The 21,777-nt window shown below is 41.6% G+C and overlaps 1 protein-coding gene across 3 annotated transcripts in view; it reads right to left on the bottom strand.

The window, feature by feature from the left end:
* Window positions 1–20,448, bottom strand: part of cdh4 (cadherin 4, type 1, R-cadherin (retinal)) — a 224,005-nt gene extending 203,557 nt beyond the window's left edge. For 2 of the 3 annotated variants that reach the window (XM_085273226.1, XM_085273227.1), the window contains exons 1-2: window positions 20,220–20,447; window positions 18,851–18,962 (exon numbers count right to left, since the gene is read on the bottom strand). In XM_085273226.1, the coding sequence (XP_085129352.1) occupies window positions 18,851–18,962; window positions 20,220–20,273 (166 nt within the window). In that variant the 5' untranslated portion in view covers window positions 20,274–20,447. Of the gene's footprint in view, window positions 1–18,850; window positions 18,963–20,219 lie in introns of all 3 variants that reach the window. The other variant, XM_085273228.1, reaches the window with a different exon arrangement.
* Between the last annotated feature and the right edge of the window lie 1,329 nt (window positions 20,449–21,777).

The following is a 21,777-nucleotide window of genomic DNA, read 5'->3' as shown; positions in this document are numbered from 1 at the left end:
GGTGCCCTCTGAGATTTTTTAATGCAACTTCTCTCACATATCCTTATGTCAGAGCGCATCAGCACAATGCCGGGCTGAATAATACCGTTTCTCTAATGATTATGTTTGCCGTGTAACCTGAGCACTGCAGCACTCAGCCCAGCTGGATTTGATTCAACAGCATTTACAAGGCTACAAATGACAACGCAGCACAGCTCTTTCCCCAAACATAACATAACCCGAGGAAGCCATTATACATAACTGTCAGCACTTAACCTTCCCCCAGGACTTCAAAAAACGACATTCAGGAGCAAATGGTTCAGAGGTGAAGCTTCCACGGGAGGCCGCAGCCAAAGCCCAGCCCCCACACTCAGCACCATCGGATATATCACGCGAAGCTCACACATCAAACTACTTCCCATGGTTCCACTCAACCTCGTACTGTACATGTGGAAGAGACAATGATGTGAACCCTGCTGGCTCGCCTAGTCAGACAGAGGTAGAGGTCAGAGGTCTTCTCTGCACCAGCTGTGCGAAACTCAGCAGCCAGATGAAACGTATTCCTTCCCTTGAACAACTGCGTGGCAGACGGTGGTTGAAGAAGCTTTGATTAAACTACACAGCAGTGTACGGCTAAGAAAGGACAGTTATTTTCTCATAATAATGACACAAGGTTACTGCAACATTTAAGTCATGATAAGAAGAAACTTTTCTAATTACAATAGAAAACAAACTCGTCACTGTGAGATTCTGAGGGCAGAGGAGGCTACCGCATGTGAGCACAAATAAAAAAGGTAGAAGAATGAGTGGTTTTCTGAGAAGAGTCTGATCTGCCGTTATAAAACTGTGCGGTTGGGTTCATACATTTTTTTTTTTACAAGTTTTGTAAAAGCTTTCAACAACTTCAGTGAAACCTTTTGTTTACGGAAAAAGCATCAAGCTGTGGCTTACGAGTTTCCTCTTTAGCAGTATTTTCTGTCCAAAAACCACGTTTCAAATGATTTCCACAAAACTCAGTTAGGCTTTGACTTTATCTTTTATTCATAGCAACACTGGACTGTTTCTTGTGATAACATCATACCTGCCTATTTTCTTGAAATAGAAGTGTCTCATCTTTATATTCCGTATAAATGCAAGAAATACCAGCGATGCATCATTATCATAACGCAAAACCGGATTATTACAGTGAGCTTTTTCATTTGGACCTGATGAAAGTCATGTGCTACTCTACAGCTGTACACAAGTTTGCTTTTCCTCTGTGTGGAGGGCTTCTTGACTTTCTGTGCCTTTTCCCTCCCTCTGAAACATGGTTTCTGGGTTCCAGTCCAAGAGAAAGCAATTTGTTCTCCACTTTTGTCTTTTTCCTCTCAGAATTTTGCATATCTTTGAACAGCGAGTTTGACTTCTGAACTTTTAAATTGCATTTAAAATATGACTTCAAAATGAAAAAACTATCTGACAGGTGAATGTCAAATATTTTTAAAACTTCTACCACTGAGGAAATTTAGGCTGTATCCATTTGCATTTCCATTTCATTCATGTGCAACACAATGTGAGCATAAATGCATAAGTAAAAAAATAATTAGCAAAGCTAATGATGAAGACTAGCTGAAAGGACTGTTCTTTTAGAGCATTTAGTATGTAGGTGTGTAATCAAAGTACAGTTAAATCGACAACAGCTCCTCAATAAGAAAAGAACACCAAATGCATGCATTTATTATCCCTGACGGGTCTAATTAATCGTAACAAATTCAGTCCTTATACAAAATAGTCACAGTTCAGGCTCACGCTGCAGCCGAACCAGCGATATAAGAAGCATCCTTCTCTATCAACTTCCCTTCATCCCTGCACTTTTAGGCGTGTTGTCCTGGACCTAACACCTACTCCACATCACACTGGAATATGCTCAGACAGCAGGGATGATGGTGCCATCTGATTTTCCTTGATGTACATTTCATCTGTGCGCTATTTGCGTAGGTCACACACTCTGAGCTTCAGTTCTACGTGGGCTGGTAGCTGTTTATTAAGGTGCCATGTTTGATGTGTGCTGTGCCGTTAATGACCCAAGGCAGGGCTTTATAAATACATACGGCTGATTGCCATGGATTAGCAAGATTTTCTCATTAAGTCTTCATAGGGTTGTTTGCTTATTAAGTTTACTTTTGATATTTACTGTGCCTTTAAAAAGGCGCAATATCTGTTAAGAGAAACTTGACGACACAAACGCACAAATCCCGACAAACGCACTGACGGTGGGAGAATGTCATCACCCCGACACGAAGCGCTCCGTGTGAATGGATGGAGGTTTGGCTCATCTGCAGTGCGTCGGAGTCTCACAAGCTGGCAGGGTTCCAGTCCTCTGCTCGCTTATTCATGACTTTTTCCTACAGCCAACATAGTCCAACACACACACACACACACACACACACACACGGCACAAACTCGCCCACCTCACAATACCACTTCGATTCACAGATTGCCATTAATCTAAAACAAACCAAAATTTACAGGTACTGTGTGAGTACCACAGAAGAAATTATGCTGACATTTCACAATGAATCTCTTCACCAAGCTGAGTACAACCTAATGTACAATCAAAGTCCATTTGAATTTCAGGAGTGCACCAATTCAAATATTCCCAAAGGTGCAGGGAAAACGCACTAAAATTGGCATCCTAAAGAAAATATTCAGCCACGAGAGTAAATTATGCATACAAATGTGCCACAGGTTCGAAAAAAAATGCTATGTAGATTTGCCAGTTAGGTGGTTCAGGACGCGGAGGAAGTAAATAAATAATCCTGTTTAATAATTCATTGAAATTCATGTTGCTTTGCCTCCAGCCTTGAGAGTATTTAGAATGCAGCCTGCTAGGGCCCTGCTCCTGACTTGTGGAGGTGTGTGGCAAGATTATTGAAAATAGGGGTAAGATCAAGCATCCAAGCACACACATATTACGTGTACACGCAGAACTATACACAGTGTGCGCGTGCCACGTGTCATATATTCAATAGAACAGTGAAGAGGGACATCCCCTGTCAACATCTTATCCCCTTTTTGCTCCATCTCCCCCCGGAATGACAGATACAATCTCTAGAGTGTGAAGAGAAGTTCACACAGAGCTTCAGGCTGGTGAATACTCTGAAGCTAGGAGAGAAAGCAACAAGGGCACAAGACGACTGCAAATTGGATCTAAAAGGTTTCCGTGGGGAAAGAGAGGAGAGGAGAGTGCATGACCCATGTGTGACCCGTTTCTGATGATGCTTGATAGAATTACACCAGTAAATAAAATCATCCTGTCTTCCTGTCTCTGTCTCTTTGTCTGAGTGTGTGTGTGTGTCTATTCAGCGTGGGAGTGTCTCCAATTTAGTAGCATCTTCACACTTCATTAATTGCCTTAATTCATTAACATAAGAATCTGTCTGCATGTCTGAGATGTCCCTGATTTCTCTTGGATGCTTTTAAAATATGGTGACAAGTGGTTTAGGCTTTTGCATATTAAAGCATGAAAATGACTGGAGGTGATTCGTGATTAAGAGAATATTGTGAAAAGTGCATCGACAAGTACTGGAAGGGTGCAGCTCACGTTTTGTCACCGTTAGCGCCTATTAACAAGACAAAGTTAGTGTTTTACATCTACCCATTTAATGGCAGATGATAATTAAATGCTAAGATTTTGCTAATATGCACCATGAATAAGGATTATATTTGCATTTTGGAATTTGTCAGCCTGTGTAGCTGTAACAGAAAACCACGCATGCTAAGCCATCAGCCAACCTGCCTTATCAATGACGCTACTGATGTAAAGCCATCAGGTGTGGATGAGATGCTATCAGCTAATTAAAATTCCACCAATCGATCTTATCAGCTATTACTTACAGACTCAGAAGCTTGTCTCACTTTGTTGGGGTTTTGCATGTTGCTGGAAACGTACGCGAGAAAGGGTGTTTACTCTGAAAGAGCAACTAATGTTGCTTCCTTGTGTTTTTAAGTTTTTAAGTTAAAGTAGATTTTTATTGTTATACTGTTATTCTTATAAATAATCTAGTAGAGAAGCTTTGAATGATTCACAGCTCAAAAGAATCCTTATTATTTTAGTCCTCATTACCATGCAGTGCAGTTTCACCATTTCTTCCCTTAACACTGGCTTTAAGCTGTCTTTCATTTCATTGGCTGCCCCTCACAAACCGAATTTGTAAACATTAAGTTGGGGTAGGATCGGGTGGAGCGGCAGTTTTGGAGGGGCTAAAATATATAGTTTCACCTTATGCTTAGAAAGCTCCATTTTCTAGGTTGCCAGTGCAAAATGCCCCGTGGAGATTTAACACGCACTCAATCACATGATCATAAGAGATGGGAGTGATAACCACTCGTAACAGCCATTTAATGAGATGATAACATTCAAAGACGATGTGTAAAAACCCAAAGTAGGGCTTTAAGTTGAAATTCTAATATGAGTAAAAACTGCTTAACTTTTCCACCTGCAGCTGTTTCCTTTAATGGCTTTGTGCGCACACGCGGGTGTGTGTGTGTGTGTGTGTGTGTGTGTGTGTGTGTGTGTGTGTGTGTGTGTGTGTGTGTGTGTGTGTGTGTGTTAAAATGACACCTAACCCACCCGACCTGTGTGAAGAAAAAAAAGCTGGGAGGATAAATGTGAATGGGGCAAAGTTCAAAATCTATTAACAGCACAAAATATATATATATATATACATATATATATATAGCGGTGATTCACAAGCGGCTTTATCAGACATGCAAATCTCACTCTCATAAACCGCAGTGCAACCACGTCTCTACATGCACGCGACTCGAATTAGCACTAAAAAGGAAAACCATGTGGCGTCAACAATTTGTCTTATTTTTTCAATGATCTTCTTTATACAGCTGTCACACTGAAAACTGGAGAATGAGAACAAGCCAGTCGTTTACTCACTGTCAGAGTAAACAGTTGTGCGGCTTGCTATGTGGATCACATACGACTGCAGTGATGTTCAGGCCTTCCTCCGACATCCTCCTCGTACTTCATCTGACACGCTGCAGGGCTGAAGTGGAAGAGGGTCTTGATTTGTTGCCAACATCCACCCTAGCTCTACAATAATGAGCTCTACGGGACCCCGAACCTGACCCGAGCATGTAACGCCATCAGTTAAAAATAACAGCCGTGACCATCGCTGCGGTCAGAGCATCACATGGTACTTCTGTAGTTTAATATAAACTTGGAAAAGCATAACAGCGATGCAAATCGAGCGGTGAATCATAACGCGAAATCAGGATACCCAGCAGAAAGCCATGGATGGCGCATGTTTATTCATGACAGGTGAGTTATGCGCAGTAGGTCTACAGCCCTGCAGGGCAGGAGAGCTTACTCAAGCAGGACGTTTAACTCTCCGCTTCATAATGATACTTTGAGGGAGCCGTTCAAAGCCTTCCATGTCCTCTGGTCTAGAATTCAGACAGCCAGATTAGAAAGGACAACGGTAACCTGTAGGCTACAAATCACAAGGCGACATGCTTAAGCAGAGACATAAACTGTTGTATGCAAACTACAAGAGTGTAATAAATACTGTGCTTTGAACAAACAGGAATATGAACAAACTCCAGTGCAAGACCATATTTCCTTATCTGTGGCAGCTCTGACGTGTCATCATTCGGATTAGCCTTGATGTTAAGACTGGTTTGCACAGCTATAAACTTGACACTGGATTTAAATAGCTGCCTGGATGAAACAGCCATCATTCACTTCACCACAGCCCTGTGGTGGCTGTAATCACGATGACACAGTAATATCCGTTTTTCTTTTACCCAGGCTAAATTGCTGTTTGTGGCAATAAGAAGGCTTCTATTCCCAGAGGCCACAGTTAGTCAGAGTGCCTCTTATTGTCTTACTGCTGGGTTGTGGCGCAGAGCACAAACACTGTCACCAACACCACCGGCCCCTCCTCCTCCTCCATCCCTCTCTTCTCTGTTGGTTCTCAGAGCTATTATTTTTATCTGAAAACCTAAACGAGGCTTCAGAGAGAAAAGACACAAGAGAACGAGAACGAGCGAGGAAGAGAGGCGGAGCAAAGCGAGAGAGGAAAACTGTGATTCTTCTGAAGCGGTGATCGATGCTACCAGCGTGTGTCTGCAGTGCACGCTGCCAGAAAAAGGAGGGCTATATTGATTTGCTCCCGCATTTCAATCAAAAAAAGTGGGTTCTCAACCCCAGATTTTCCCTCGTTGCGCCGCAAATTACCAGCCTCTCTAAAAATAAAGCATAAATTGCCTAAAGTCAAACTTAAACATATTGAAACACTACATTTTGTTATGCAGAGACAACTAAAAACATGTTTATGTGCGAGCCTGGGACATTTTTAGCATGACAATGATTTTCCATGTGGATTTCTGACTGTTGAATGCTGGTGGCTTTAAACTGCTCACAGCTTTAAGCCACCAATTGTGTGTGCCTGTCCACATAGCCCACAAACGTACATAAAAAATGTGCAAAAAGGTTTATATAAAACAGTAATGAATTGTTCTCCACAGAAGAATAACAAATCCACCTGCATTATTGCTGTGTATAAAATAAACCATCGGGAGGTCAAAGCACATTTAACATTTCTGCAAACATCTACAGGGACCTCTGCAGTACTGTACGGGAGCGCGTTCGTTTGTATATGTGACCTGATCCTTTTGCTTGACGCCGGCTCTAAATATAAATCAGGCACGTAAGTTTTGAGAAATTGGATTCACAAAGGAAGCAGTAATAGCAAGATTAGCTCCCTCAGATTCTGAGAAAGAGGAAATCAGACAGATAGATAGCAGAGATAATGTGTTCACGGAAGGAAAACAAAGTCAGTAATAAAAACAAAGGAAAATATAATTCATCACTGACATTAACACTGGCAATGAGGGCATACAGGATACAGAATCGATTCAGTTCTTTTGTTTGTTCTGGTCAGCAAACCATATTTGCAGATTCATCAGCCTCCCACAATCAAATCTGCATCACAACAGGAAGGAGCATTTCTTCATACTGGGATTTCCAAATCAGCCACTTGAATCAAGGACAGAATAAACTCTTTGAAACATTCTGCCTGCAGAAAGTTCAAATAAATTCTCTATGCTGTGGCAACAACATTATCTTTTCAGCAAATCAAGCCAGTCACAGCTATAGAAGTAGAAGATGCCACAAATTTAGCAGAAACACACCTTGACACTTTGTCTGTATCGTGACTACAAGATTATATGCAAGTGCAAGTAGGAAGGTGTAAAGTTTAAATAAACTTAACCTGAGACAAATACATAGCTGAAGTACAACCCATGAAAAATGTTAGAATAAAAGACAGATGACAGGGAATGTTAAATTAAATGAGAAGAACTATGTGAGGAATAGTTCCCAGCAGTGGGTATTCACAGTAACTGTGCAGGAGCAAATAAGCCTTCACAGAGCCCTCTTTTTAGATCAAAATAGACAGCAAATTGATACAATCAAATCCAAAACGCGTCACCGCCATAGGAAATGTAATTTCCCCCCTTCCTTCCATGATGGAGTCAAGATTTGTGTTTCTATTTTCTTTTACGGTGCCATCATTTCCCAAACCGTTTCTTTTATGTGCCTCAGAGCCTGGTGAAAAATGGTTTGGATGCTGTATATCTTTTAACTCTGAGGCTAATCTACAGCACGCACACACACATACGCGGTATGTACATCAACTGTGAGTAGCAGCTACGGTGAAGCAGCACTCAACATTAGCGACATTAAAACCACTGACAGTGAGGTGCGTAACACTGAACATCTTGTTATAAAGCGTTCTGCTAGGAAATCTGGAGGGCCATTGGCATTTATGTGAATGTTACTGCCAAACCTACATGTTGTCGCAGACCAAGTTCCCCCACACCACCACCACCATATGCAGATCAGCCACCTCCTCTCAGCAGGACAATGCACCACACCACAGTGCAAAAGCTGCTGAGGAAAACCACAAGTAACCCAAGTCGTCAACCTAATCTTCAAATGTAACAAAACACCAAAGTGATTAAGAGTGAGATACACCAGAATCAGACACCCCACCCCGAAAACCCACACAACCCGCTGCCAAAGTTCCAGTGCCAGACGACACACGACACCGGCAAACTATATTAGACAGTTTAACATGATTAAAAATTAGAGCCCAGCTAATTTATCCGAATATTATCAACTAATATTTGCTATTTGAAGATCTGGATTGCATTTCTGACAACTAATAAAAAAAATGTAAAAAGTAAAGATTGTAGAAACACCCTTCAACCATGTTATGAGTGTAGATAATGCATAGTTTGTCCACTAGAGGGCACTCTGCAACCTCCTTTTTTTGCAACATGTCTTTGGAGCAGCTGACCCGAGCAGAGTAGGGCGGAACATAAACGAATCAATAAATAAGTACACATAGCAAATGTCAGGAAATATTGTTTATCGCTGAAACCTGTTTATCAGTATCGGTCGTAAAAATCGAACACTTTCTATTCGAAATGTCACAGCCTGTGTTATTTTAATTTAGTATATTTTACCAAATATGCGAAAAAAAATGTTTTCACATTTGCACAGCAGGTGACAAATTGAATTTTGAAGTCGAAATCACAGTGAAAACAATCCTTCTTTTTAAAAGTAATGAAAAGCAACGAAAGTTGTTAATTAACAGAAAAACGCAGACAACATTCCTTTCTGGGTGACTGTCAGATGTAGCGCTATAAAACAGGTATGCCTCTCTCACAGTGTGCTGCATATCTCTGTCTTTCCCTCATCCCTCTCCTTTGCTTACTAATGAGCCATGAGATTGACAGCTGGATTACAGGGCTGATTTGTAATCCTTTAATTTCTCCATTTAAAATAATCACCCTCTGGATGGAGCACTGCCTACAAACACACAGACACGGCCAGTACACAAAATATACTGTGTGTTTACCCATTAAACAAAAAATGAACCAGAGAATATAGCAAAAACAAGACCATGCGAGTGCCCTGATCAAATATAGATTCCAAGCTGAATTAATCCAAAGGACAAAGTAGAGTGCAAGCCTCTCTCGGGCGAGGACCTTTTTGATATTAGAGTTTGTAGAACAAAGGCATCTTGACAGTGTAGTCTTTTAATTAAGCAAAAACCCCATAGCTTCTGAAATGGCTGTACAGAGCAATACAGACTAGCAGCTTAGAAGGATCTATGCTTTTAGTCTAGCCTGACGTAAATCACTTTGATTGGGCCATGTTCTTCATCTCTTCCAGTGCTTTGGACTGGGGATATGACTGTTGGGGGACATGTGAGGTCAAGTGGCGGCACAAGGTCAAACTTCTTGGCCATAATTCATCAAGAAACTGAGAAGCCATAAGTCACTTTGAGCCCCTGACGTAGGCATGAGAGTGGAGGAGGGGCAAGAAAACAGGGAGGCATGGTTGTCTGCCTACCAGAGAGTTCTGGTTGGTAGACATCAGTAAACACATATTCTAAAACAGCAACTTGATCCATCTATTCGCTTATCCTTTTCAGAGTCGCGGGGGGTGCTGGAGCCTATCCCAGCTGTCATAGGGCGAGAGGCAGGGTACACCCTGGACAGGTCGCCAGTCTGTCGCAGGGCTAACACACAGGGACAGACAACCATTTGCGCCTATGGGCAATTTAGATTGTGGGGATAGGTTAATTGAATAATGTGCATGTCTTTGGACTGTGGGAGGAAGCCGGAGTACCTGGGGAGAACCCACGCAAACACGGGGAGAACATGCAAACTCCACACAGAAAGACCCCGGGCTGATGGTAGAATTGAACTCAGGACCTTCTTGCTGTGAGGCAACAGTGCTAACCACCGTGCCACCGTGCTGCGCTTCAGCAACTTGATGAGGTGATGGAAATGTTATGGTGTCCTTCAAAAGTGCACAAAAAGCTCGTTTGAAAGATGGTGCTTAAGAATGCTGTTTTTCAACCTCCTTCTCCTTCTTCTCTCTTTCAAACTCTCATCCTCCACTTGATTTCTTGGTGTCCGGGAGAGGCGCTGAATGAGTGCGAAGACTGGCGAATCATCTCCTCTGAACGAGATCCACTCCAGAGTAATTATAGACATACACAATCTCAAAGGTGGCACAGACGACACTAAACATTCAAGCACGACTTCACAGGGGTCAGCTAGAGAATATATGTAGTCTACAGTACGTGAATTTCAGCTTTTTTATTGCCAAGCGGATTTCATTTCTAAGGAGGAAAAGAAAAGAAAGTTTGTCATGACTCAAAGCCAATCACGACTTTGAAAAGGCACAATTTCCGACGGGTAGCAAAAACAGAAAATCGGTTCAAACTGAGCTTTTCCACATTATTTTCAAGCAGACAAGGCTTGCACTGAGCTCTCACTCCCTTCTTTTCCAACTCATTGGCTGGGTTAGTGTAGTATTAATTGTAATCACTATTATCTATCCAATAATCCATTGAAATAACACTCAAGTGTTCTTTGTCATGATAATACAAACAAGCATAATAATATGCAAGTAAATAATTTCAGCTAAAGATTCACCGCTTCAATACTGAACACCTGATTTGTATTTAGATGAATGTAAATCCAGCAAGCCCAGAGGGCAGGAGGGGGAAAAAACCTCAGTAATGAACTGCTACATTCTGGGTTACACTTGCAGCTAAAAGGTGAAACAGAGGTCTCCTAGTGGGATAATAGTTCATTTCTGCCCTGCAACAAAAAGGAGTCTTAATCAAGGCCACAGATCGTTAAAGTGCACTGAGATGCAAAGGGCTAATACACATTGATTGTGAGCGAGGGTGGTCAATTAAAAAGGTTTTCAAGAACAAATGCAAATAGGATTCCCAGAAGACAAGGAGATGAGCAATGGAGGTAATGTTCACGTCTTCAGAAAACTACTTTGATAACGTGCGAAAAACCTATTGAGGAGGGTCAAAGTGTAATCTGGAAATAGTTTCTGAGAAATACTTAAAACTTCCCATGAATATTTTTGTGTAAATCTGCCCTTGTCTCAACTCCTGAAATACAGTAGTAAAGTCTCCAGTTCTCCATTCAACGCAGCCTCATTTCTTATCCGTTAATCCCTTGCCAAGGACTTCTTTTTGGCTAACACCATCAGAAGTGCCCAGTTCTTCCTTTTTTCTTTATAATCACTCTATGATTTAACCCACGGCCGCCAGCTCTTTCAGATGCAATCACAGGTCTGATAATATCGTGGTTAGCTCCATTTGAAGGTCGGTATTCAGGGCACAATTAGCTATTTTGTCAGGAAATGTAGATCTACTGCATAACCGTACCAAACAGACTGCACGGTGCTCTTAAAATGCAGCAGGAGTCTAAGGGGTTGGGTTTGTCTCTGACAGCTTATCGCCATCTAAACACAAGGAGCTCGAGATGAATCGCGGCCGTCTCTCAGAGGGCATCATACGGGACCGCAATGAAGCTATCTGTGTTGTAATGAAACTCCATGAGAGTAGAGGCCATGACCCAGTGACTAACCACGAGACTAAACAAATAGTAGTATACAGTTAAGAGGGGCACAGTCAAGATCAGTCCACTAGCGCTATTAAAATTCACAAATAGGCCCTAGCGGTGATATTTCTGCCGACAGCCAGTTTCCTATCTATCAAAAGCCCCTTTTTTACTTACTACCTCCGAAGATAAAATGACTACAAAACAGGATAAAAAGCATTGTGCTGTGGCTTGTCCTTTATCTTGGGTGGTTTGCTTGATGGAATTGGCTCAGCATGTATGTAAGAAGTTTGAGGGATATAGGAGCGTAGCTTGGTTTGGTAAGAAGGCAGGCGAGATAAAGAGAAATGATGTGGCTCATCTTCTGTACCTGTATTCTATCAGCTCGCCACAGACTGCAGGTCCTGGCTGCAGAGATGAAAGACTCTCCGGAGGACAAGAGAGACGTTCGTGAGTCAGAAGGAAAATGGCATTCCGCTTATCAAATGCCTGGAAACATAATCCCCCCCCCCCCCTCTCCCGACTCACCCCCAGTTCTTGGGTCTGGACGTACTTATGAAAGCCCTGTCACTTTGGATAGTGGGTTAGGAGTCAGAAGTTCTCCATGCTAGAGTAAACGCTGAGCTGGCTGTTTCAAAGCAGATATGGCTCCTTGCCAGATTTTCCTGCTGTAGTCTAATTGGGGTCATGTTACAAGCCATTCTGTATGTGTAACTTTTAGAGATGGAATTAAACAACAGGAAATCCATGCTGAAAGCGTACAGCTGATGAAGGCAGAATCCTCCTTAAATTAATCTTTTAGATTAAAGGACGGTGTGTTTAATTTTTCTCCTGTACGCACCGCAAGACCCAAATTTAAATTAAAAACCCAAGGATGAAGGAACCAAGGAAAGACATCTTATTGTGGATTATATTTTTTCATAACCAAGTTCATCTCCGAGTTCATCGTCTAGGGGAAGTGAAAACATGGCAATGACATTATAAAGCGCACGTCTATCCTGATGTTTTTATGCCACAAACAGTGAGTTTTCATCACTGTGCTTTTATTTTTCCTTTGCCCACAATAAAGTGGTCTTCCTCAGTGTGAGGCTTAAAAATATGATATTTTGGAATCTACTGAATCAATCATATCTTGCTAACACAGGGAGAAATATGTGGTGTTCACTGTGCTGCTGGAATGGCAAAAGTCATCACTATTGTCTTTTCAAGTATGCTCTCACAGTGACTTAAAGAGACAGCGTCCTGACCAAACCGTATTTCGAATCAATTTCTTTTGTGCTGAGACCACATCCCCTTTGTGCGTGTTCCTAGGTGACTGGTCCGGCTCTTGGAGCGTGGTGATGGTTTACACAGTGATGTGCAATCACTGGAATATTTCTTTTCACGGCTTATCTGCCCACAGTGGGAATTTGCACGGACCACAACTCAGGGCCTGCCTGTCTGCTCGCCTGTGTGCCACTGCCTTCCCCTCCAATCCTGACCCTGCCTCAGATAAACCTATCCACGGGAGCATGGGATGATTTATTCAGCACAACTTTGCGGCAGCGCAGAGATTTGTGATTTAGTTAAACAAAGGTCTTCTGTGGTCAACCTCAAAGCAATAACAGCCTTTTTAACCTATTCAGCCAGTGAAAAATGTTTTAAGAGGACACTGAATGATGCATTGCACTTCTACAATGACCTTTCAGTACTTGAGCAGACATTTCACTTTACCTATAGTACTGTGCAAAAGTCTGGAGGCACCCGTCATTTCTTCATACTTTGCTTCCGAGGAGCCAGACTTTCTTGTCATATTTTAAAGTGGTCTTGAGTAATAGCTCTCCAGGCTTTCTGAAGGTCTTTCAAATTTTTCCTTTGGGCATTGGCTGCTTTTTTGCTCATTCTCAGTCCAGTCCTTGTACCTGACCATTTTCAGAGGATTTTGTTTGTTTGTTATTTTAAAGCCACTTAAGGCTGAAATATGAATCCTTTATGAATTAATTAAAAAAAAAAAAACCTAAACTCACGGGATTTGTGCACACATGGCAAACAAGTTAGCAAAGAACCAGTTTTAAATTGCGTCATCAGGCACTTTGCAAAACTGAAAATCAGTTGCCACAGGTCTTATGGAGTGATGAATTCAAATTTGGAATTTCTGAATTTTTGTCATTGTGCATGGAGGAGGTCAGGACAGACGTAAACAGTGAGGATCTACAGCCATCTGTAAAAAACTGTGGAGGCTCTCTTATGTTTTGGGGTTACATTTCAGCCAGTGGTTATGTGGATCTTTTCAAAATTAAAGGAGTTCAGAACACATAAAAGTAAGGTCAGGTTTTGATCCACCATGCAATACCATCTAGAAAACATCTGACAGGCAATGGACTCAATAGGATTTCAACAAGATAATGATCCCAAGCAAACAGTCATGAATCAGCTTCCCCAGAGTCCAGATCTCAACATTATTGAAGCAGTGTGGGATCATCTCAACAGAGAACAGAACAAACAGCCGCCAACATCCAAAGAAGAGGTTTGAGTGTTCATCAAGAAGCCTGGAGACCTACTCCTGAAGACTACATCAAAGGCTTGGGACTTTTGCATTGTACTGTACAGGAGGAAGTACAGAAAAGCTGCAAGGATATTAAACCATACCAATAATAACTGCTGACAAGTTTTAATGGCAGAATGTGTTTAGAGAGTGTCTATTGGTTTCTATTTTGTCAAATCCAGAAAAAAAACATGCACTCTACTGATTCATTCTCATTCCCAATATAATAATCATGACCAATAAAGATAAATCTGAGATATCATAGCATTAAGAAAAGAAGGTATTGCTGCAATACAAAATATTATTATACCTGCTTTATTAGTGAATATTCCAGTTTTACCTGTGCAGGACTCCACAAATGAAAAAGAGTGAGGAGGAAACATGACACTCCTGAAGACTCTCTGTGAGATATAGGGTGATGCCAAATAGATTCCTATAAAGAAAGGGTTACACAATCCTTTGTGGCTTGAGAAAACTCCCCTCCCTCATGGACTCTTAAAGCATCCAATGCAGATAGAATTGCAGCTCGGAGTCCCCTGATAGGCTATGGCTTAAAGGCATTAAATGTGAACTCTGCTGAACTGCCAGTTCAAGTGTGGCTACCTTACTCAACCTTTACTCTGTGTTATTTCTTTAATCCTCACAAATAAAACAGACTACATGTGCATACAGATGAGTGAAACATTAACAGAGCGTAAGATGTTCTAGGACAGTGTTGGGTCATGAGATGCTGCCCTCTCTTGGAAAGGTGGAACCCCCACCAGACCCTAAACTCCAATGTGTGTGTGTTTGTTTTGACAAAGGTGGGAGAGAGCGCTGTCTAACATGTTGGTCCGATATCTGGTGATCACTTAGGTTGCGATCTGTTTTTGCCAATCCCGCAGAATATGATATATCCCTCACATCCTATGTATGGTGTCATTTTCATTCTGGAAGAGACCACACTGTTTCTTCACAGGATAAATGTTATCACCCTGAATATCTTTGTATTGATTAGCATTGGCCCTGCAAGGGGACAAGCGGATCCAAATCTTAAAAAAAATAAAAATTTAAAAAAATTTTTAAAAAAAATTAAAAACGCTACAATTTATATTTTTGTTGGTCTATACTGAAATAGATTTTTAAAAATCAGTGGGTCCCTTGGAGGTAGCCCATTCATTTTAATTACTGCACGTGTGCAATTCAAAACTGTCAACAGTAACAGAAAGTGTAACAGGACACCAGTTTGGACATTTAAGCAAACGCTGCGGGTCTTGGTCATAAATGGCCACATGCATGCATCTACAATATAGAGAAAAACATTTCAAAAGTCTTAAATAAATGCAGTTTGTTGTTAATGAATTTGACAGGAAAATACTGTGTAGCCCTGCCAAACTACCCACACAGCATCAAAACAATAAACTACAAGAAAGACAACTCCCCCTGCAACCTCAGCATGAAAGGAGGAGAGGCACACATATTGTTCAGTGACTGGAAACAGAAGCCTGGTTCACACTGCACCTGCTGGGCCAAAGCTTTTTGGTCCTTCCCTCAACTGCTCACTGTCCATCTCTCCAGGGAGACAGCAGCCACACAGACCTCAGTAGTCCAGCAACCCCCATAGCCAGCTCTTGAGCATCCCACCCCCTCCTTTAATTTCATTCTACATCCATTCATTTTTTTTTTTTATTGTTAAGTGACAGATTCAGGTTATACATATTGTGGCATTATTATTAAAGACTTCCTCCCACATTGTGTCCCACTGTATAGAATGCAAACCTTAAGTAACGCTAGCCAATTCACATTAGGCGGTGCATGAGAACTTAAGCAGCTGCAGCTATATCCTTTTGAATGGCAGTTTTGAGGAAGACAATATGGTTCTCAGATTGATTTTTACCAAGAACAAACGCAGACAGACAGTGAGAGACGGAGACTTGAAGCAAAGGCGATATGGATCAAAGCCGGAGCTGACGCACCACGTAAGATACATCAAACTAATGCAGCTGAGCGTTGCTGTGACATTTTCTCGAATTCAAGCGTCAGCTAATATGTACACCAGGCTGAATCGCATGCATGTAACACCCCCACACCCCGAGACACCCACAAGCATAAAGGAGGAATCGACATACAATATCTGTCTGGATTAGGGCTGGGCCATATTATACCGTTCACGGTAATACCGGTATAATGTTAGGCAACGATAGGAAAATGAAATATCGCGATAGAATGGGAGTAAAACGCGCATGCGCAGTGCCTTTGTTTTCATACGCACATGGCCGATTGTTGGTTTGTAAAAATGGTGCAACTTCCGTGATGTGGAACTGGTTTGGTGTTTGTCCGTCAGATACACAACAAAGCACATTTTTTTGCAGAACATGCAAGCGGCCGTCGTTATTGTCGTATTTGTCGGACTAAGATGCTCTTAAATCTGGGAGTAATCTGGGTCCCAAACTCCGTATATTTGACTTCAGGTCAAACAACACTGCAGCATCACTGAGAGTTGAAAACTGTCTAAATTCTTTGATCTTTAATAAAACGATCAGCATTGCTGCTTTACCAGGTGTAACTATAAAGTTTAACTTCCAGGCATCCATGAAAACAAAAGTTATTACATTTAACGGAGTTAGAAGTTAGCAGGAAGCTAGCGGAAGTTAGCTCGCTAGTTTCGCTAGTTACCTAAGCATGATATAGCATGTTCTGACTGAGAGATTTCTGAAAAAATTCAAACGTACAGCTCTGCTATCACTTCCAACATAAATGAAGACAGGAAACTAAACAGCAGTGACGTTTGTAGGGTTACTGAAGTTGGGCTAGCTGGTATATAATGATGTGCTACGTGATCGCTAGCGACACAGCGATGTTAGCATAACATAAACAGTGAAGCTGGAGGACGAACACTAACACTTTTCCACTTATAAAAGTTAACGTGAAGGTTCCTCATGGTTAGAGACAAATGCAATCGCATGGCAGGATGCTGTAAACGGACCAAACTTCAGTCAGGAGAACAACTGAGATAATCCATCCACAATACGAGGTTAGTCATTAATATACTGCAACAACATGGGAATAGCTCAGCTGCCAGAGAATTCAACATTAATGAATCAATGGTACAGAAGTGGAGGAAGCAAGAAGAATGAGTTTAATAAAGTTTGATTTATCTGACTGCTTTGTTTCGCTTAATGTGCCTTATAATCCCGTGTACCTTATGGTCCGAAAAATGCGTACTGCACACTGCAGTTTAATGTTGCAAAGCACCTCTTTTTAACTTCAGTGGATATTATACATGGTTATGCTCAGGATATGTCAGCCCATTTCTACTGGAAATGCCTTTGGGTTAAACTTTCAGCAAGGAATTTGCATTTGCACTGTTACATTTTTATAAAGCTTTAATGTACATAAAAACCAGCTTCTTGTTTACGTGAAAATAAATGGAAGGTTGTCTTTTTGCGCTAGTAATGTTGTGGAGTTGTATTTTGTCTCGCATCAATTATATCGTCAGTTATATCATTATCGCAAATTTTCAAATATATATCGTGATAAATATTTTTGGCCATATCGCCCTGCTCTAGTCTGGATACATATCACTCTCCGTTAATACTGCTTGGGTCAGTGAGGATGCCTGAGCCCATTTCTAAACAGGCTGAAACCTTGAGCCCTGAGCCCCTTCAGGCAAACTGGCTCCCCACTGACCAGCTGCACTGTCCTTGTCAGCTACCTAAATAACAAAATAACCTCCAGAATAATTCAGTTGTTTTCCTTGCAGTCAGAAAATGCTCGAACAGCTGTTACAATGAGAATGTCATTTCCTCCTGGCAAATAGCATTTCACATAACAATAGACAAATATTCGGCTATAAAGGCAAAGTGTCAGGGGAGAGGTAAGCTTATTGTACACTGCTGTTGAGCTGTTACCCACAAGTATGAATAACAGTGATGTAAGTTGCAACGGATGAGAAAAAAAAGAGAAGAAAATGTGAAACAACCTAAATATTGGGCCCAATTTAAAAACCAAGTCCCTGAACTCTCATAGCAGGAACTTGGTGCAGCTTCGCAATGCTCAAAATACCAAAGTAATATAACTTCACGGCCTCCTCTCTTCTCGTCTTGGGGGTAATTTCATCATCTAGAATTTTTGAAGTTCTGTTTTATAGAAGCACATCCAGCAAATGTCAAAGGTGCTGTTTATCTGTCAGTTATGCAAATTGGGACACAGGAATATGGCTGTGGGGGATTCATTTCCAATATGGTTAGGATGCACCAGCAAACAGAAGAGACACACTGAAGAAAAAAAGAGCATCCTTTAAATGGCAGGAGATGAACTTCTGTAGATTCAGTACACTGCCTCCACTGAAAAGAAATGGAGCGAACAACAACAGAATTGAATTCCTCTAAAAAACAGAAAGAAAAGAAAAAGGACGGAAAACATATTACAATGAAAAGTGGAAAGAAAAGAAGAAGGTTTGGAGCATTCCAGCTGCAACGTGCAGAAAGGGGAAGAAGCTATTAAGATTATTTTGCTCTGTGATCTCGCTGCTCAGTCAATCAAACAAAGAACAAATGTGTTGTTTTTACTACAGCAGTGTAAAGCAATTGTTCATTTATCAATACGCCGTCACACCACATGGAAACTCTTGAACAGAATGCGTTACACACACAGTCATCATTTTTAATGGCATGGCGAGTTTTTTTTCCCCAAGCCTTCTGCTTAATTATAAAATGATATCCCTGTGCTCGAGATGGGTTTCTTAGGTTGCCCAGGCAAGTTTGCATTGTCGGAAGTCATTCGCGCACCATAATATATTCCTTCTACCACTCGCAAAAGTATACGCAAACCTACTCATTCGATCACACTAGTCAGGAACACATCTGGGCCAAGAAGAGAAACTATCATCAGACGGTAAATGAGATCCAGCAGCGGCAGGCTTACCTTTGAGAATGCTCTGGCCGTGCAGTAAGTCTCTTGAGACAATCACCGTGTAGAAGTTCTGGGAGAAGCCTGGTCTGCACGGGGGTTTGAGGGGCTGGCCTGCCTTACTCCCCTGAGGAATAAAACAAGGCAGCCTGTTAAGATTGGCAAATTGACTTGCAGCCACCAGGGTCACAAGCTGATCTCACGGCCTCTTTGAGTTGATATTGAATCTCACAGTCTCTCTTGCCACAGTGAATGATTTGTTTCAGACTACAGCACGTTGAAATTCAGACCGTCACAGTGTGGAAATCTAACTCTGGAGCTGCAGGCACCTGCTTAGATTCACTGTAAAGATACATCAAGCTTCACGGGAGATACTTAGATTAGGAATTAAAGGGAAATAAATTACTTTAATCCATCTTTACCTACTCTATTGTCTACATAGGATTTCGAGAAGCAGGAGTATAAGAGGTGGACTACACCCTGAATGCGTGACACACTATTTCAAGGACCATAATCATCATGATTAAGGCAATAATGTGATCCACACATTCTGAATATAATGAAACTCAAAGAAAAGTAATATAAGTGGCAGGACTAATGAGCATTAGAAAGATGGTGAGAATGACCAGCTGGAAATGTTCAAACATGAAATATATACATTGCACGCTGATTGAAGTCTGTGCGCATGTGTGAAAGCCAAGTGCATTTAAATATATAGCTGACATACAGACATAGCCGTAGGCTCACGTTATCCAGTGGGGAGGAAGAATGCACTCCCAGGGATGCACCTTATTCATCGCACCATCAATGCTACTCTAAAGAAATTATACTGCGCTCCCCCCACCCCTAACTCGGCTTTGCTATCAGCACACCTCAACAAAACCCCATAATAATAAGTACATCATTTGACTGAGTTTGGATATTTAAAAAAATATATATAAGCTATTTATACTGTTGCTCATTTGCCTCTTGAATCGAAGTCCGTAATTAGGCGCTAAACCCTTAACTCAAAACAAAAGAAGACATTAGAGCGCGTAAACGAAGTTGATCGCAGCACGCAGCACGAGAAGCCCCTCTGGAAACCACTGTCCTCTGCAATAATGCACTGCAGTTTATGTGGACGACAGGATGTGGAGGCAAGCGAAGAGTTATCAGTGACTTTTCCACTGCAGTGAGAGCCGACATAATTACCAACTTCAAATGGGCCACACGGGATTCTGTTACACAAATCGTGTTGCCATCATAGCGCAAAAGCTGATCCGTTAACGGCCACTTTCGAGCGCCCCTGCAGCGCGCTGCAAAAACCGAAGTAAGCACTACAGCAGTGCAGCACTTCCACCGTACTGTTAGGGCGACTATACGTGTAGAAATTAACTCATCTTACCGAGGATGCGCCCACAAGTAAGGTGCACGCCAAGATGACGCAGCCAGCGTTCATCTTTGCAAAACCCGCGTGTTGGTGGGGGGTAAAAAGAGGAAAAGATTAGTCTTCTTCGCCAAATACACCTCAGTAATTCCCGGAGCGCTGTCTTCCGCTTCTCCACTGCTGAGTGAGACGCCGACCGTACTTGTCTGGCGCAAAAGTGCCGCTGAGACAGAGACGCTGCGCTCCGTCCGGAGGAAGCCGGTGCCCATTGGATAACAGCGTCACTACAACCCCTCCTACCGCACGGCGGAGCAGGCAAGGCGGTGTGCACCGTCTTTGCTCCGAATGACTCTGTGTGATGATGCCCCGTGCCACTTCTGGGATCTATTGGTAGAAAAATGCATTTTCCAGCCAATTTAGATTCATATTTTTTTTTAAACTTCAGATGGAGCAAAAGCGGTTCTGGCTGTGTGAGTGACAACCAACCATCCGAGCCCTTTCTTATGTCCATCAGCTAACTGGAGTCTATTTCACACACCACTTACCCCCTCTGCCCCTGATCCACAGTATAAGTATAGCAAGAGCCCCCGAGATATTAGCTTTTTATTAAAGCAGCTGTGATAGGCCACTGCGGGATAAGACTTTGATTGTGAGTGAAAGGTTCAAATAAATAGTACAATGAATCAGGAGCCTCTGTGATCACCTACAGGAAATATGTCTATAAGTCTATAAATCATTTCCAGTTATAGGTCTTCATATTTTATTTTATTTTTTAAAAGGGTGACTACTTTAGCCTAATGACCATGTTCCATAATAATAATTTGCAACAAAATAAAATTTGGCGTCAGCATTAAATGTCTTACTCCATTTTGGGAGCTTATGTTATTAATAAAGTTTAGAATTTACATACAGTATAATAAACTTATACATATTTAGTCAAAAAAATGCAGGAGAAATGACTTAACTGCACCTTTAAGTGCTTTAACTGGTTTAATAATGTTGACATTTCCGAAGCCTCACATCGGTGCCTCAATTTCCATATCTGAGAGGTCATGACAATTTAATCTCATCAAAAGGAATAGGACAGTATTGCACTGTCAATCAACACAGCCCCTGTCCCTGCCATTCATTTTCATACTCCTTCATTTTCATACTCCTTCCGTATTGAGAAAAACCTGGTCTCTGAACAGGTTTTTCTTCTTCTTCTTCTTCGGTTTCTTTCCTTTAAATGGTATCTTCAAAACAAACTGCTTGAGGCTGATAATTAGGAAGCACTCCTAGTGTAGTTGACTACAGCTCAGTTGGTGTTTCTGTCCAGAGGGCAGGATTTTGTAAGGTCAGAGATATGAGAAGTACACTCCACTCATCTCTCTTCGGGGTATTGTGCTTATGCTTTTATTATACTCTGGAAATCTTGGCAGAGGAACTGTATGACAAGGATTTAAACTTACACTCTGTGCAATAAACAGCAAGTCTTACTTGTAAAAAAACAACAAAAAAAACCAAATCATAGAAGGTCCTCCAGGGAAAAAGACTTTTTTCCCCCCAAGTCTGAGAAGTTTCCCTTCATTCAGAT

This window comes from Mchenga conophoros, linkage group LG5, assembly GCF_057382185.1.
Source record: "Mchenga conophoros isolate Kocher_MC1m ecotype Shallow Benthic linkage group LG5, M_conophoros_male_GT1.1, whole genome shotgun sequence".
In the NCBI taxonomy this organism is placed as follows: Eukaryota; Metazoa; Chordata; class Actinopteri; order Cichliformes; family Cichlidae; genus Mchenga; species Mchenga conophoros.
This window is presented reverse-complemented; position numbering and strand designations above follow the sequence as displayed.